The sequence below is a fragment of the Bombus pascuorum genome, chromosome 12, assembly GCF_905332965.1.
Source record: "Bombus pascuorum chromosome 12, iyBomPasc1.1, whole genome shotgun sequence".
NCBI classification, from domain to species: domain Eukaryota; kingdom Metazoa; phylum Arthropoda; class Insecta; order Hymenoptera; family Apidae; genus Bombus; species Bombus pascuorum.
In genome coordinates, this window is record NC_083499.1 from 4,270,338 (window position 1) to 4,288,105 (window position 17,768).

The 17,768-nt window shown below is 27.5% G+C and overlaps 6 protein-coding genes across 6 annotated transcripts; 3 read left to right on the top strand and 3 right to left on the bottom strand.

Moving 5' to 3' along the window:
• Nucleotides 1-64: 64 nt before the first annotated feature.
• LOC132912578 (S-methyl-5'-thioadenosine phosphorylase-like) lies at nt 65-3,068 on the bottom strand. Its single transcript, XM_060970098.1, has 6 exons — nt 2,377-3,068; nt 1,959-2,119; nt 1,578-1,798; nt 1,298-1,500; nt 1,019-1,228; nt 65-928 (listed from the first exon to the last, which is right to left on the bottom strand). Exons 1-6 carry the CDS (start codon nt 2,395-2,397, stop codon nt 887-889), a joined length of 858 nt encoding a protein of 285 aa, XP_060826081.1. The 5' UTR covers nt 2,398-3,068; the 3' UTR covers nt 65-886.
• A 757-nt stretch (nt 3,069-3,825) lies between these two features.
• Nucleotides 3,826-6,343, bottom strand: LOC132912577 (histone acetyltransferase type B catalytic subunit). Its single transcript, XM_060970097.1, has 7 exons — nt 6,178-6,343; nt 5,513-5,697; nt 5,146-5,408; nt 4,908-5,064; nt 4,607-4,821; nt 4,312-4,463; nt 3,826-4,245 (listed from the first exon to the last, which is right to left on the bottom strand). The coding sequence occupies exons 2-7, from the start codon at nt 5,659-5,661 to the stop codon at nt 3,952-3,954; spliced, it is 1,230 nt and encodes a 409-aa protein (XP_060826080.1). The 5' UTR covers nt 5,662-5,697; nt 6,178-6,343; the 3' UTR covers nt 3,826-3,951.
• A 412-nt stretch (nt 6,344-6,755) lies between these two features.
• Nucleotides 6,756-7,152, top strand: LOC132912750 (dynein axonemal light chain 4-like). Its single transcript, XM_060970444.1, has 2 exons — nt 6,756-6,821; nt 6,895-7,152. Exons 1-2 carry the CDS (start codon nt 6,756-6,758, stop codon nt 7,150-7,152), a joined length of 324 nt encoding a protein of 107 aa, XP_060826427.1.
• Nucleotides 7,153-7,310: 158 nt separating this feature from the next.
• LOC132912531 (mitochondrial import inner membrane translocase subunit TIM14) lies at nt 7,311-8,519 on the top strand. Its single transcript, XM_060970027.1, has 3 exons — nt 7,311-7,448; nt 7,895-8,026; nt 8,092-8,519. The coding sequence occupies exons 1-3, from the start codon at nt 7,446-7,448 to the stop codon at nt 8,302-8,304; spliced, it is 348 nt and encodes a 115-aa protein (XP_060826010.1). The 5' UTR covers nt 7,311-7,445; the 3' UTR covers nt 8,305-8,519.
• Nucleotides 8,520-8,704: 185 nt separating this feature from the next.
• LOC132912518 (growth hormone-regulated TBC protein 1) lies at nt 8,705-10,824 on the bottom strand. Its single transcript, XM_060970003.1, has 7 exons — nt 10,673-10,824; nt 10,170-10,371; nt 9,873-10,103; nt 9,615-9,775; nt 9,435-9,543; nt 9,065-9,250; nt 8,705-8,965 (listed from the first exon to the last, which is right to left on the bottom strand). The coding sequence occupies exons 1-7, from the start codon at nt 10,783-10,785 to the stop codon at nt 8,855-8,857; spliced, it is 1,113 nt and encodes a 370-aa protein (XP_060825986.1). The 5' UTR covers nt 10,786-10,824; the 3' UTR covers nt 8,705-8,854.
• Nucleotides 10,825-11,527: 703 nt separating this feature from the next.
• Nucleotides 11,528-17,330, top strand: LOC132912512 (eukaryotic translation initiation factor 2A). The gene is made up of 12 exons (XM_060969994.1): nt 11,528-11,680; nt 12,166-12,429; nt 12,636-12,735; nt 13,001-13,176; nt 13,985-14,073; nt 14,143-14,293; nt 14,387-14,557; nt 14,664-14,838; nt 14,913-15,076; nt 15,168-15,260; nt 15,348-15,535; nt 15,613-17,330. Exons 1-12 carry the CDS (start codon nt 11,653-11,655, stop codon nt 15,736-15,738), a joined length of 1,725 nt encoding a protein of 574 aa, XP_060825977.1. The 5' UTR covers nt 11,528-11,652; the 3' UTR covers nt 15,739-17,330.
• Nucleotides 17,331-17,768: the final 438 nt, after the last annotated feature.

A 17,768-nucleotide genomic window follows, 5' to 3' on the forward strand; every position in this document is an offset into this window, starting at 1 on the left:
CTATGATTTGCAATATTACTTTACTTTGTAATATTACTTAAATTTTATTTTTTTCGAAATGATATTTTTAATACAACGATGTAAATCGAATCGTATGTCTGAATATATTCAATTTTATTCTATACATACGTTTGAGAAATAGAATGGTCTACAGATATAGTATTTTTCCTGATTTAAACAAACATATTTTAACCTATGGGAAGATAATTCAGTTTATAATTTCCGTTTGAATAATAATCATTAATTCATTAGTGTTTCGAAGCGCATTTGTATTTCAAACTATAAATTATTATACAGTTGACGATAAAGTGTTAAAAAGTAAACGAAATTTTATCGTCATCGATTAAATTTTATAAAAGAAAAGTTTTCCTATGCGTTAAATAATGAAAATGTTCTATGTATTAAAAACGTTATATGTATCATACTGATAATTGTGAAAATGTATTGTTTTATATACTCCAAAATCAATTGCAATATTATATTAATAATATATAATTTTTAAATTCCAGTTGTAAAAACATTTCAGTCACAGTGATGACAATATTAGCTAAATGATAACTGTATGTTAAATCTATGAATAAATGAATTCTTGAATGGAGTATGTGATCAAGAAATTACTCTGTTATAATCTATGTACACATTAAATATAAAGTATCATTTAATCATTTCGCTCTCCCTCTCTCTTTCTTGTCGACTATTTAGATTGACTAATATTGGATAACAAATATCGCATTTTATTTTAATTATATCATTTATTAAAACGAACAATATGTATTGTTACAACCTTTATAAAAAATGTATAAATTTCAGCTTTGGTTATCAAACTTAACATAAATCTAAAATACGAAGTAGTACATTCTTACTGTCACATTACAAATACACAAACTTATAAAGTATGAGAAGAAACATTACTACTCTGACATAATTCCTGGAAAAAGAAGAAAAATTTAGTCTTATTTTTCTGTAATATAAAATTATTTATATTTTCTTTGCTACTTAAGTACTTTATGATAATTACATGTAAAGCATCAATTTCCTTGTCCCAATTTTTTTCACCAATATGTTTAACTGCCTTTGTAAGTAAATGTCTTATTTTACTAACATTTTGCTTAAATACTTTCATTACATCAGCTGCATGAACATTATCTTCACAATCTCTCCAGCAATCATAATCAGTTGCCATTGCTACAACTGCATATAGAAGTCCAGCTTCTTTTGCCAAATATACCTTATTGAAAAATATATTTTATGTAAATTTAGAAATTAGTACAAAGAAATTTGAGAAGAAATGTAGTACCTCTGGACATGTGGTCATATTAACTAAGTCACCTCCCCATAAACGCATTGCATTACTTTCAGCTTTTGAAGAAAATCTTGGTCCTTCTATACTTACAATTGTTCCTCCTTTTTTTATGTCATACCCTAATTCTTTACCAACTTCAAACAATATTTGAGATGTAGTTGGATCAAAAGCTGGTTCCATTGGCATATGGCACACTCCTAAAATTTGATACTGTAATATTTATTTGGATAGGATTGATACTATGTTATTAATATAATATTGAAATCTAGTTTACCAAAATATTTAGGTGAAGTACCATCATAAAAGGTAATACTTCTTTTTGTTGTCCTATCTAAGAAACTGTCTGGAACAACTAATTGTCCCCTACAAATAGTTTCCTGTAAAGAGCCACATGCTGTTGAAGCAAGTATATGAGTACATCCAGCTACGCGGAGAGCTTCAATGTTTGCACGATAATTTACTGCAGTGGGACTTGTTATATGACCTGGTCCATGTCTATATGCATTTAATTATATAAAATTTCCTGCTTTAAACTTTTATTCCAAAAAAAAGAAAGTATTTAAGACATAAAGGAATGTATGATATATCATTAATTTATTTTCAATAATATATTCATTCTATTTTTAAACTTCATTTTTAAAAGCACAAATGTTACCTTGATAATAATACCACGTCTACACCGTTAAGATTTCCGTGGTAAAGATCGCTAGATGGAAATCCAAACTCATTTTTAGCCTTTTCTCGCGTAATTATAGTTTGACAATTTAATATTTGATTTTGAGGGTCATCTAAACCTGAACCACCAATTATTCCGACCTAAAAGTTTCTAGAGATACAATAGCATTCAACTTAAAAAATAAAAGCCACCTGTTTGTCACGTGACAGTTTCACAACATGAAATTGTTTATACAATTAAACTATATATTTTATTAACTATACAAATATTTACAAATATAATAATACAAATATATAAACGATTTAAAAAAGATATAGATAACTTATTTGCCAAGTATAGTATCACTATAAATTAATTAAATATAATTTCTCAACTTTTTTAATACAAATAATCTTACCTTCACTTTACACCTGGTCATTTTTAACTTTATTCGATGTTATCTAAAAGTTTTCGATATACACCGAATTTAAATTACTACTTTAAAGAATTACAAACGAAATATGAAGAAAGCTCAACATTAAATGTATTTTTATATCACTGATAAGAGCCTTGACCCTTACTATTTTCGAATCATTTTCAACGTTATCGATTCAGCACTTACTATAGATATGTAGGTACGCGTGTGTTTGGGATTGGAATGGATTGAAAGATGCTCGGGAGGGATCGGGCGGAATCTGCTTCTAAAAGTTACGAAATCCCGAAACTGAATTCGGTTATCAGCATAAACCATTGACATACATTCTATAGATACTAGGTTCTGTGAAACTGGGTAAAGCAATTTGATCACGGTCATAATGTGGTTTTGGTATGTAACGCCATTATCGGTTGATCGGTGTAGTTCACTCTTCTGTGCTCCTCTTTACCCTTGCAACAGGTTATGACTTCGTGACCATTATGTAGTAACACTGACGAGGTACATGATCGCCCTGATCGCCCATTTCGTGTCACATGCGACGTTATCAATCCAGCAAAGTAGTAGATAGGATTGAAACTAAATTTTTGTTATAGAATTATAAGATATGGAATAAAACAGCTTGCAAAGGAAATATAGAATTCTATACTTTTGTAAATGATCGGAACGATGATTTCGTGTATAACCTATTATATTCCTAACATTTTTCCTTATTATTTTGGGTGAAGTGAGGTGAGAGACATTTGAAGTTAAATATGTGTCAATAAAACATTAAGATGTCCATAGATGACGTCACAAATGTCGTGTCTTTCCTGTATCTCGTAGGTGATATAATGAGATACAGATACTAATGAGTTGTTTGTGATAATTCCTATGTTCCCTATAGTAAATTGTAGAGAGCGTAAGAAATACTCTGATTTTTGGCAGGTCGGTATTTCATAACCTGAGACACAAAATTCCACTTAATGTCATGTTTATCCTGTTCTGAGCAGAGAGTAAATTCTCTCTGTTCTTAGTCCATGCTGTATACTCGTCTGTTGTCAGTGGTAGTAACAAAATGATGAATGCTGTGAGGGCGAAGAAGAGTATAAAAGAATAAAGTATACCGATCAACCGATAGTGGCGCTATATACTAAAGTCAATATGGCCGCGATCAAATTGCTTCACACGGCTTCACAGAATCTCGTATCCATAGAATATATGCCAGTGGCTCATGCTGATATCCAAATCCAGTTTCGGGATTCCGAACGATACGAGTATGTCAAGAGCCCATCCGAACTTCTTCCGGCCCGTTTCGAATAAGCCTTATAAAGAATGAAATATGGAGTGTGCGTCGGAGTAGGAGTGGATGCATGCTCAAATTAACATTCAAATTTTCAAGTTCAATTATTAAAAATTTAGGCATATATAAATATGATTACATAATATATTCTTTAATAAAAAGAAATTTTATTGAGTCAATAAAAAAAGATTTTCTTTGAAAATTCATATTCAAGCAGTATCAATCGTTTCATACACGGGCAGCTTAATAAAAATAAAAAATAAAAAAAATATTAAATTTCAAAGTTCTTCCGCATTTTCTAAACGTTTAATTACTTTCTTATATTCTTCTTCTAAACTTTTGTATTCTTTGTCAAGAGTTTGTATACGTTGCTCCAATGAAGGTAGAGTAATGTTCGTACGTTTATCAATGTTTTTCAACGCACATTCCAATTTTATCAAATCATTTTGTTCGCGTCTGTATGGAATATTCAATCTCCGTTTTACATCTAATCTATATTTGCGATATTCTTGCTCGTTTGCTAAATCTGTTACCCGTAATCTTAAAATTTCGTATACTCTGCGAGCTTGTTTCTAAAAATAAAAATTAATATTTTAATTTAAAAATATCTCTTATAGTGAAAAAAATATAAAACATACGTTATTAATCTTGAATTTTTCTTTAGCCTCTTCACCCATCGTTTTATTAAAACCTTGAAGTAGATATTCTCGTGAATAACTAGATAATTTACAGCAATTCATTGCATCCACATAATCTCTTAACCGTTGAAACGTCGCGGAAGGGTTCTCAACTACAACAATGATGACAATGCCTTACCAAAATGAACTAGATTTACTGAAATAAAAGTATTTAATCAGGCCTCACTTTTGTTTTATTCTTTTCAAATACAAATTTGGGTTTTTAATGATTATGTGTTTCTATGTTTTCATTTACCTGTTATGTCTTTGACTTTATTTCTTCCAGTATACTCGCAGTAAATAGCGTGTAACAAACGGGTACCAAGACCTATATTTTGAAATGGTGGTAATATTAAAACTTGAGCTATACGAGGTCTAATATGATGTGGGTATGCATAGTATTGATATACAGTAGCAAAACCAGTGGTTGCGTAACGAGTAGTACCATCTGCTGTTAGATATTTCTCAAACCTGTTCCACAAAAAGTGATCTATTTAAAAAAATAATTTGTCATGTAATCAATACACAGCATAAATTAAAATCATGATTAAACTTACATATTAAAATAATGCCACCGCTCATCATCAATATCTATAAAATTGGCAGCATCTATGTACCATAATACAAATGTGCGGAGACGTTGATGATATTCTTTAAAACCACTATAAGTCATATCTGCTTTGTACACTTCAAATTTTCTTGTACAATTTTCATCTATATTATTTATAAATTTTGATTAATTGTTTAGATTATTTATGATATAAAGAAGGAATATATAATATTGCAAGATATTACCACTGATAGAAAATGAATGTAGCAGTTCACCATGAGGTTTAAATATATCATCTTTCTTTAAAGATTCAATAAATGCATCTATGTTGGTATGTATTTGTGGAGCTAATTTTTCAGCAATGTTAGGCAATACTTCGTCAGCTTCGACTCCTTCATGAACTACTTTATTTATTTTTTCTGAATAATTCATACTTAAATATGTTTCTAAACAACCTGCTGAGTAATATAACTTTACTCTGAGATCTCGGTAACCAAATATAGATTCACTGATAAACAAAATTAATAATTAAAAATCAAACATAATAAATATATTTAATATAATCTATGATATTTATATAGATTTCTAATAATATATATTTCAATAACAAACCTATCTCCAAATACTTGATGGGACATTTCTGGTTTAAATGTATTTTGATCATTTTCTAAATCTTCAACAGAACGTACTAATTTAAATTCCAATGCTTCATTACTGCTGACCACCAAATTCTTTAAACGTGCAATAGCTGGATCTTCCATATTATATTAATAATAAAATAGATAATACGAATTAATCTGTAAAAAGTAAAAAATTAGAATTGTATTAGTGATAAATCTTTTACAAATAAAATTACAAGTAATGAGTAAAATTATTTTATTATTATAGATAAAATTATTTCACACAAATATTTCCATGGTTATCCATGTTTAACTGAATTTGCTTTTATGTACATATACATACACACATACACACGCACACGCACGCACATACACAAATATATGTATATACAAATTTGACCTTATCGAGTTACCGCTAAATAACATTTATAGGTTATACAATATATATTTCGGAATTTAATAAATCAGCAGGTAAAATTTGTTTATCAGTGTAAAATAGAATAAATATAAAAATGTTATTTTCAGGTATAAAGTTAAATTAATGTTTATTAAATAATTTTTTAAGTTCGTATTTATTTGTAAATGTTTTCCAGATTCTTTGATTTAAAAAATTACCAAATTATTAACATTACATGTAACATTATTACAACAATATACCTTCTTTCAATAATCGTGTGTAATTTATAGATATAGATCACCACTTTTTATTATTTTTCCTTAAACATAACTATAAAACAACTTCGCGCCAAAAATAAAGCGGTTATTTAAGATAGTCACAACCTCTTCGAAGATTAAGAATTGACTGGATTTTATGCTCCAAATTCTTGTAAGTCATTGGTTATTCTGTCTGGGTACCTTATAGATTAGTATTCTTAAATACGAAAACAAAATTTGACATCACATTAATATCAATCGATCTTAATCATGAATATTTTTAAAAAATATGTGAATTTATTTTTTATGAAAAAGATTAATATTTTATATTGTCATGAATAAAAATCTACAAAATTAAATTCTACTTTATAAATTTAAATTAAATTCGGTTTCTTATACATTTTATCATCTATATAAAATAACAAATGAAATACGTTGATTTCATATTTATGTTAAAACTTTTGTCTTGAACCTTAAAATGTTTTTGAAATATGCTTATTAAGTACCTTAATTTAATATATTGCTGGAATCTTCAATCATATTTTTTTTTAATTGAAATAGAATTATTCTAATAATCAAAAATGTCTACAGGTGAGGTGAAAAAGATAGAAGAACCTTTAATATTTCATACATATCCTTTGTGTAAAGTAAGGTTTTGAATGATATTTTACAAGATTTAATATTATAATGAATATTAGGGTTTATTTGAAACCTTTTTAGTACAGTGATATGAAGGAAGAAATGAAGCAAGAAGCAATGGAAATATGCGTTACAGCTACGGAGAAATATACCGATAATCATGAACTAGCAGCTCGAAATATTAAAGATAATTTAGACAAAAGATTCGGTGGTCCATTTCATGTGGTTATTGGAGAATCGTATGCTTGTGCAGTTACGTATCAAGCAAAGTCATTATTATATATGTACAACGCTGGTAATATTGCCATCCTTGTATGGAGAACAGTTTCCACTTTTTAACGACAATATTACAATTTTGATATACTATACTATACACCATGTACGTAATATAATTATTTCTGTTATATTTATTTAAATTTTCCTGTCTAAATAATTATATGTAATATGGTTAGAGACATATGAACGGACAATAAATATAAAGCTGAATCCACAATGGGATCAAATGTTGCTACTGCTCGATTTTACTAATGACTATAGTGGATCGTCTTTTTCACCACTTTTTTGATGATCGAAGATTATTTAAGTTTGTTGTTTTTTAATAAGCGCTGTATTGTTTTGACAATTTTAATAAAATGGTAAGAGTAAAAACCAATGACATATTGTGAACTAATTTTATTCTTGATATATTAAAATTTGTAATAATATATTCCTAATATTTCTTTATTTTTTTACTGAATTAATATTGTTTTGTGATTTATAACTGTATATACAATATCAAGAATGTGTGTATATATATGTGCACGTGTTTCATCACAATTTCATCAGAAGTGAAATAAATAGTTATGACTTTACAAATATTGTTATTTATGATGAGAAGAAAAGAAAAGAAGAAAATATTTTAATCACCTTTATTTTCAATATCTAACATTTTTTTCAATGTATTTGAGGTTATGAAGATACGTGTAATTACTTAAAGGAGTATATGTAAATTAACATGACATTTTTTAATGACTTATTGCTTTTCGTTTGATAAAAGACGGAATTTTTAGGACATATTCTTACTAGTAATTAATATTTGTAGACTTCATTTATTGCAGCAGGCATTGGCCTTGCTGTAGTGGGTTTTACTGGGCGTTATATACTTAAAAGAATGCCGCAATTATCTCAAAAGATGGCCGAAGCTTATAAAAATGTACCAAAATTAAATTCACAGGTAAACACCTAATTGTTAAGTTTATACAAATGTCTCAATAGATTTAATGGAACGTGTCATTGTAGACATTAGCAAATAGTAAATATTACAAAGGAGGTTTTGAATCTAAAATGACTCGACGAGAAGCTAGTTTAATATTGGATGTATCACCAACTGCAAGTAAATTGAAAGTAAAACAACAATTTAAGAAAATTATGGCTGTAAATCATCCAGATAGAGGTGGATCTCCATATATTGCTGCAAAAATTAATGAAGCAAAAGATTTACTAGAAAAATGATTTATATATAGATAAATGTATACGTATAGGTAGTGTATATGAAATTTGTTTGCATCTAGCCCCGTGATTCTAATTTGAATAAGTAAATTTATATGTGTGTATGTGTATGTGCACGCACACGCACGCACGCACACACACACATATGTATAGATATTTAATTACATATTGAATCTGTATTTTATTTAACTTATAATAAAGTTATTTATACATAATAATGGTTCATTTCTAATTTTGATACTGATTGAACTAAAAATTATATTGATAAAAATATTTAACACGTGATCTTCATACAATTAATATATTACAATCTTATAAAATTAGTATTCCGTTTTCTTTGTATTTATAAATAAAAAATGTATAAAGAATCTTATAAATTAATCTAAATCAATGTAATAATAGATTACTGGTATGCTATCCTTTACTTTTATATTTACAGGAATACTGTAGATGTAACATTATTAATAATCTTATACCATACATTCGTTTTTTCGGAATTACAATATAATATATTGACTAGAATCTTTCAGTAGGTAAAGTCTCGCTACTAGTACTATCGTCCTAATTTATTCTCCTTTTGTTGTTCCAAACGTTGTCGTGATATTTTTGTTCTTAGTTTAATAATTGTGCTACCAGGCAGTGATCCAGGTACTTTAAATATACTCTAGTAAAAGAAAATAAAATATTTCATAGCAATTATTTGATTAGGTTTGTTAAAATACGTTTATTTTCTTAATAAAAAATAAAAAAATGCTTTATTTACCTGCATAAAGTCATGACATTTTAAAACAATACTATCTTTTGTTATTTCTTTAAAGCATTCTGCTAATGTTGTAAAATCTTGACAAGCAAGCAAGTTGCATTTGTTCCTTTTTATGAGAGTTAATGCAACCCGAAATATAATTTTACTGCCTTCATAAAAAAGGCAATCCCATATACGCAGCGTAGTCTGCCAAGTTGTAAATATTTTATTCAATACTTCTATAGTATATGGCAATCCAAACAGGTATTAATTCAAAATGTTAAACTAATGCATGAATCAACTGTGTACACACCACATACAATAATGTTAAAAGACAGCAAAACAAATTGTGTAAATTTTATCTTTAAAAAGCATATATAATCAACTTTACCTCAATTGGTAATACTTCTGCAAATAAGCACACAAACCACTTCGTTGTAATGACTGGCCAAGGTAAGCCTATATTTGTTACATGTTGATAAATATCTGGCATTTTTATTCTAAAATAATAATGATAATGCCATATACATGTATAATTTGTACACTTGTATTAAAAGTTAAAAAAATTTACTTGACTAATTCTGCAAGCACATCGATATCTGTAAGCAGGCCATCCATTGTTGGAGTATAATAATCAGGTAAAATTTTTTCTATTAGGACTTTTAACAGCCAAAAGGCTGTTTCTTCACTTTTTGTAACAAGCAATAGTAATCCTGCTATATAATTCAAGCCCTAAAATAATATGAAGAAATCTTTTATATAAATTGTATTAAAAATATGTATGTACAATAAAATTATAATAATAAAAATTAAAATAAATTTAACATACTTGACAATATCCTACTGTTTTATTCTGATGAGCAAATGCTAATAGAATGTTGTATAATTGATACTGTTGATTTTCTGTATTATTAAAAAATATATTATCAGGAAAAGTTCTTGGTAAATCAGTTTTAATAACATCTGCAACTTGTTTATTATGTGGAGGTTGGAGTAGTTTCTGATAAAGATCAGGATCTGCATTTTTTAATTCTTCTCCTCCACTGACAGAAAGCCATACCTTTGAAAATTAAATTTTTTCTTTGTATGTTTACAAAATGAATTAAAATGTAAATTTTATACTTACTAATCCTCTATGTTCCCCTGGTATACCTTTACGAACATATCTCTTTATTGTAATATTACGTTGTAATGATTTTCCTTCTCCAATGATTTCAGACCACTTTTTTGCTCTTTTTGCAAGTACTTTGAGGTATTCTGAGATAAAATCTTCATAAGTTTCATAGTCAAAATCTTGAGGTCTTTCAAAGCCATATTCATCCACATTACTAATAAATATATGTATATATATAAATAACAGATTTGTTTTTGAAACATAAGATTAAGAAATTTTATAAAATTGTAATTAAAAAAAATACATCCTATAAATACTACTCATTCTTTTCATGTCACTAAATTAGATTGTATTCATAAAAACATAACCTCACTTAAGTCGAAACAAAAATAAAAAATATGACTATTATCTGTATTATATTAATTATGTCATTCATAGTTTGAGTATATATGTCTATAATAAAAAAAGGTATTACAACATAATTAAGAAATAATATAAAATCTATAATACCTTACCTAAAACATGAACTTGCCATACCCCACGCAAGACGATGCTGACATATGATTTCTGCTGAATATAGGGTGCTCAGTAAACACTTTTCAATTTTAAATTTATTGTGCGACAACATAATTAAAATATGTTTGCATTAATGGTGTACTATATTAACGAATATTTTCTTTCTTATCTATTCTTATTATGTAATAAAGAATTATTTTATATTAATATTATAAGTACGACGATTGAAATATTTTTATTTTAATTTTTAACAGGTTCAAAGGTTAATGATTTATAATATGATTGTGTATTTTTTATCTTTTTTTAGAATAATATAGACTTATATATTTCATCTAAATTACAGTTAAACATACATATAATTCTATAAGGTTCATATCGTAGATAGTGGAAACATAATATTTGATAAACACATAATTGTCGATAGACCACATTTAAATATTAATCTACAAATTTTTAAATATTACAAATACATTTATAACTTAAAATAAAGTAATAATGATAAAATATTTTTGAAAAAGTAAGATCGATTTGCTGGATAATCACTCACAATCGAGAAATCTAGTCGATAATAGATTTACTAGTTCAACATTTGCGCAAGCGTAGTTAATTGATAGAAAATTATTTTTGATATTCAAATAAAAGATTGATACACGTATTTTGATATCACGATATACACATAAATGGTATTTTATCTATTTTTAATATATCTGGTAATGAATATATTAACTTATTTATATACATTATAGCACTTACAGCTGCTATATTGTATAAATATATTATTGCTTTTATTCAAATTTAAATAGATGATAAAGAAAATTTGATGAATGTATTCTAGTTTCTACGGTACTGAGCGCACGTGTTTCTTGCATACGATGTTGGCGACGCATGTGCAAGAAATCCTTTTCAAGGGACAAATTCCTCAGTCTGGCAAGAGTGGTCGATACTCGATATTACGGTACCACATGGTAACGGAGGTAAAATGGCGTTAACTGTTCCTTGTGTCGCTGGTAAGAATTTTCATATTGTTTTTATTGATAATTTTCTTACTTTAACATCAAATTTTTACTGCTATTTTTTTCTAAATGATATTAGCATGCATAGAATATACATCTATTCATGATATGCTTCACAAGTTTCGTATTACACTATATCTGATTGCACAAAAATGCGTCATGTGGCATTGTATTACTGGAACACATTTATGATAAAAAAATGCGTCATGTGGTACCTCGTTATCACAATGCATTTATTATTAAATGTATTTACATTTATAGTTGTTTCCGACAATTTCATTTAATTTCATAAATAATTCGTGGTTATTTAAATTTATCTTGGATTAGGGATATATGTTAATAACTTTTTTATTTTAAGATATACATAATATTTTTCATGTTATATGTTTACTACTATTAAAATTATTCATGCGTTAAATGTAATAAATAATTTAATAATGAAAAAGGAACTTAGAATATTTTAATGTGATTTTCTATAGTGAGAGGTTCCATTGGAATCAGCTTAGGACAAGGCCCACCATCGTATGAACCAGTGAAGTCATTTCCTAAAGATGACAGTAAAACATGTAAAGCAATGATTTTTAGCCCAGAAGGAAGTTATTTTGCATGGGTCAACGGAGTGACTACCAAGATTTTACATTGTTCTACATGGAAAATTATTACAGAAATAAAAAGGCCCAAAATTTCTGCGATTCAGTTCTCCACTCGAAGCACATATTTTATGACATGGGAACCATTCATTGGTATTATATTAATTTTATATTATTTATTTTTAGTTATTTTTATGTGTTATATATCTTATTTATATATTTAACTTTATCTCATTGATTTTATTACTTTGTAGTAAATTAGATGAATATAAAATTTTTTAACATATATTTTATTTGCATTATATTTCAATATTCTGAATGTGGAAATGATACTTATATTATTAATTTGCATATTGCAGCGACAACATCAAATCCTCAAGGAACACCAAATCTTCATATATGGAGATCAGAGACTGGAGAACTGGTGAAGAGTTTTATACAGAAAAAACAATCAGACTGGTAATGTATTACATACTTATTTTATTTTTTACTAAAATTTATATTAAATTTATTAATTATTGCAAACTATTTCTTTTTATCTTTTAACATTGTGTGATCTATGTGATCAGAAAGATACAGTTTTAATAAATATTTCATATTTTAATGGCATACATAACGTTTAAATTTTATAAAAATCTTATATTTATTATTACCAAAAAACTATCAGCTTTTTTAAGATAAACATAAGCAATAGGTAGAACTTATTTTCCTTATGTCTACCTAGGGAACCTCAATGGACAAGTGATGAAAAGATCTGTGGGCTATTAGTTGGTGCAGATGTCATTCTATATGAGGATGTCAATTTTAACAAAATTATGTACAGAATAAATGTAGCCAAAGTTGCTAGATTTAGTATATCACCAAGTAATACTCCATATTATATTCTCTGTTATATGCCGGGTAATTAAATTTTGTTGTGTATTTATTTAATTTTAAATTAAACAAATGCATGTATATTATATCAAGGTACTTATATGTGGAGAGTATATTAGTTTCTTAGTTGTTATCATGTAACCATACCAGTTTATTAGTTGTTAAACATCAGTGCTTCATAAAAACTAAGAGAAGTCATACAAATTTCAATATAACAAACAAAATGATTTAAAAATGATAATTAGCAATTCCGTTTGGTTGATTAAAACATATGTTTATTAGTAATATAGTTCAAGCATAAATCATATAAAAAATTGGCATATTTTATGAAATACTTTTTTATTTCAGTTTCTCTCATTATGAAGCAAATATGTGTGGCAAGCATGTAATGCACAAATGGAATGAAGATTATAAGATAATTATATCTGTATAGAATACTTTAATATTTTAAAGAAGTACTACAGAATATTAAAACATAATGGTATTTTACAAAATATACAAGTATGAATATATAATCAGGATCAACATTAATGGGAAATATTCCTGATTATTGCATGCTCATTTTTATATGTAAGTACTTTCATAAAGTTTTAGGGAATCATAAAATTTATTTAACAGGTAATTATTTTTTGTTTCAATATACTTGCGATTCTTAGGTGTTCATAAATGAAATTTGGAATTGCAATAAATTTAATATCATATCTTTGTAAGACGAATAAATACTCTCCACATTAAATACCAAATTATTAATTACACCATTACATGTAAAGTACTATGCTACTATTACAATCTAGCTAATAATTTATTTTTTATAACCAGTATTATTACATTACAGGAAAATCGGATCAGCCTTCATTTGGTAGACTATTTCAATATCCGAAGTTCGAATCCACACAAGCTTTAGCAAACAAAAGTTTCTTCCAGGTATTATATTATTATAAAATTCATATATATGTATTTAAGTACACAAGATTCTATAATTTCTATCTTCAGGCGGACAGAGTAAACATTTATTGGAATAATAATGGAACAAGCGTTTTACTAATGACGAGCACAGAGGTTGACAAAACAGGCGCTTCATATTATGGAAAACAAACTTTGCACTATCTTAGTACAAAAGGAGAAACTTCTATGGTTATGCTTAGTACGTTATGATCTATTAATTATTATTGTTTTTATTTATGAAATAGTACTTTTTCTTGTCTCTAAAACGTAATTTCTCATTTTTCTTAATTAGGTAATAAGGGCCCTATACATGCTGTTCAGTGGTCTCCTAAAAATAATGAGTTCTGTGTTATATATGATTTTATGCCAGCTAAAGCTACACTATTTAATCTTAAGTGTGAACCAATATTTGAATTTGGTGCTTTGCATCGGAATAGCATTTATTACAATCCTCAAGGGAATAATATCCTTTAATTACTTTAAAATGCTACTAAACTAACTTTAAATGACTTTTTTATTTAGTTGTTTTTCTATTTATTAAGAACTGTATTTTCTTAACCACTTTGCACTTCTAATTTTGACGGGATTTGGCAATCTCCGTGGTGGTATCGAGTTATGGGACGTAGCTAACAGAAAACTAATTGCTAAAACTGAAGCTCCTGATACAACGCTTCTTCAATGGTCGCCGGATGGAGAACATTTCATGACTGCAACTACCGCACCTAGACTTCGAATGGGAAATGGGTAAATCTTTTATATTTCTGTACGATTTCGGTAATTGGATGTTAATTTATATCTAATAAATATTTCATATTTAGATTTAAGATTTGGCATTATACCGGAACTTTATTATACGAACGACCATGGAATGAACAAGAAGAACTTTGGGAAGTATTATGGCAAACCTTTCCACCAGGAACATTTCCAGAAAAACCAATTAGTTATAAAGCTGTTGAAGGTATTGCTCCTAGTCAACCACAAGGTAAGAGTTCTTTATAATGTTCTTTAGAACAATAGAACTACTATATTAATCGACATTATCTTTTAATATTTGAATTTCTTTTCATTTTCAGCATCAAAACAAGTGTATCGACCACCTTCTGCCAGAGGGGAAACTATTAGTTTTAAATTACGTGATGATGAAATGTTCAAAGATAAGAAAAAAGGTTCAAAGCATTAGATAAATTTAAAAGCCTAGAATTATAGATACAAAATAGGTACTTTATTTTACATGTATACAATATTTGTTGTAGCTACAACAAAAGCGAAGAAAAAAGCAAAGAAAGGTACAAAGAAATCGGAATCCTTAGCATCTTCTCAATCAAACAATCCAAGTACAAATGGACAAGTTACTACAAGTACGGAAAGTCAGAATTTAAATACAAATGTTCCTGAATGTGATAATCTGGAGAGGAGTAAGAAAATTAAAAAAATTAAAAGCGTAAGGATCTCTGTTACTAATACTTCAGTAATAAAATAAAATTTATTTAACTGTTTATTATTCTTCATTTTTTACAGAAACTAGAGCAGATTTCAAAATTAAAGGAACTGCTAGTAGCTGGGAAGCAATTAGAAATCAATCAATTAGACAAGATCAAGAAAGAAGCTGATTTAATGAAGGAACTTGAAGAGCTCGCTTTATGATGAACATTTCAAATTATGGATATGTATGCGGTTTAAAAAAAAAAAAGTCTAAATATTTCTTTTAATAACGGAAAATGATCTCGGTCTCTCACATACGATATCGCACGTACGGAAGTTACGTTTGGCTGTACATAAAATTTTCATTCTGAAGAGGTAGCGGGAACAAACTAAATTTTGAAAGTGGATAGAATAGATTTCCATGTCTCTTATTGAAGATATTAAGATTTAAAAATATAAGTTTTTTTTGAGCGATGATAATGAAATTGAAATGGTCCATCGCTAAATCTTTCCTTTGATACTTGGGAATGAAACCATTTTTTTTCTTTCTTAATGGGTTCTTTATTCTAAGTAATATTTCGAAATAACGTTGAAGAATGGGCATTGAAGATTGGAAAACAGTCCAATGACGACCAAGCTTCCTTATCATATAGCCCTGTATACCAATGTTGCATTACAAGACACTTCAGTAATCTTCTTGATATTACATTTGATAAGTAAAAAATTGTACAGGGTGAATCATATTATCTTGGAATTACTTTGAAATGTGACTCGCAGTAGCGATTTACCCCGTATAAAATGCATAATATATATATGTGATGGAAAATGTGAGGTGGAAAAGAAAAATAGTATGATTATAAAACTGAATGCACATAAAATTTGTTCCTGGAGACAGGTGCTGTCATTTCACTTTTTATGTTTATAAATTATTGCGCACTATTCCATTTTTGTTTTATCAATCTCTTTATGAAAATTTAGCGAGGGTTAGATATCATTTTGCGATTTCATAATTATTACACTCATTTCATGAGTATTGCACTAGTATTTCCTGACAACTTTTCGTTCTTATACATACTTTTGTTTTGTGCCTTACATTATATGTTTAAGATTCAGATTTTATATTTTTCTTGCTGTCAAGGCTTATAAGACTGGTCAGATTAAAAGTACTATTACGTGGCACAGTGTAACAAATAAATGAAAGAAAACTGCCAAAAATTTACCAACTATATTCCACGACTAAAGAAACATTCTTAAGTAATAAAGAAAATATAGCTTTTTGAATTAGTTGATTTTTTAAAGTGCTGTTCTTCAATGATGTTCAAAGTTACCTTCGCTTATTTTTCAGATTGTTGTATGAGCATTCAACAACAATCTGTGTTCTGTAACAATATAATAGTTGTTGAATTACTTGTTTTAATTTAATATTTACTAATATTGAGATTTTTAGGTTTATCTGAGCAATCAGAGAATTTGTACGATATAGATTGTACAAGTCAATAGACAGAAGAACATTTCTTTTACCTTGTTTCCATTTCTTTTGATATAATAATCAACAAAAGTTAAATACAATTGGGAAAACCTATAGTACAATGTGTGATTACGTCGAATTTTTATAAAATTCGTGAAATTATAACTAAAAATTATGTATCATTATTTCTGACATGTACATTGAATCATATACATATAAATTATGGATTAATTAACAAGTGATGGGTATCTCATAAAATAAATTACATCAAAAAGAAGAAAATCACAATCGCCAATGTTGTGTATACTTACGTGAAATTTATGAAAATAAATTATTAAAAACAACAGATGTCAAGGATATGTAATATATTTTTATGAAATTGTATTTTTCCTGTATTACAATATATACGCATGTAATTCTCGATAAAAATTTTCATTTAAATTTATCAATCCGTTTAAATTACATTATATGTATAGATTACTGTTTGAATCGACGTAATATTAAAAAAAGATTTGCTTGTATTGAAATAGTATTAAATTTTTTAAAACGAGTAAAACAATAGAGGGTTGAAAAATTACATGTGCACATGAAATTCTACATAGACAACAGTAAATAAATCACAGGAAACTAGCTATTTATAGGAAGAAGAGTTTTTGGGAAAAAATGTTTCGATTAAAAAAACAAAGAAATAAAGGAAGTACGGCCGAAATATGGCTATAATAAGGGCGGCAATATGGGGTTGAAAAATTCGTATAACTGTACATATACGTATCAATAAAATTCT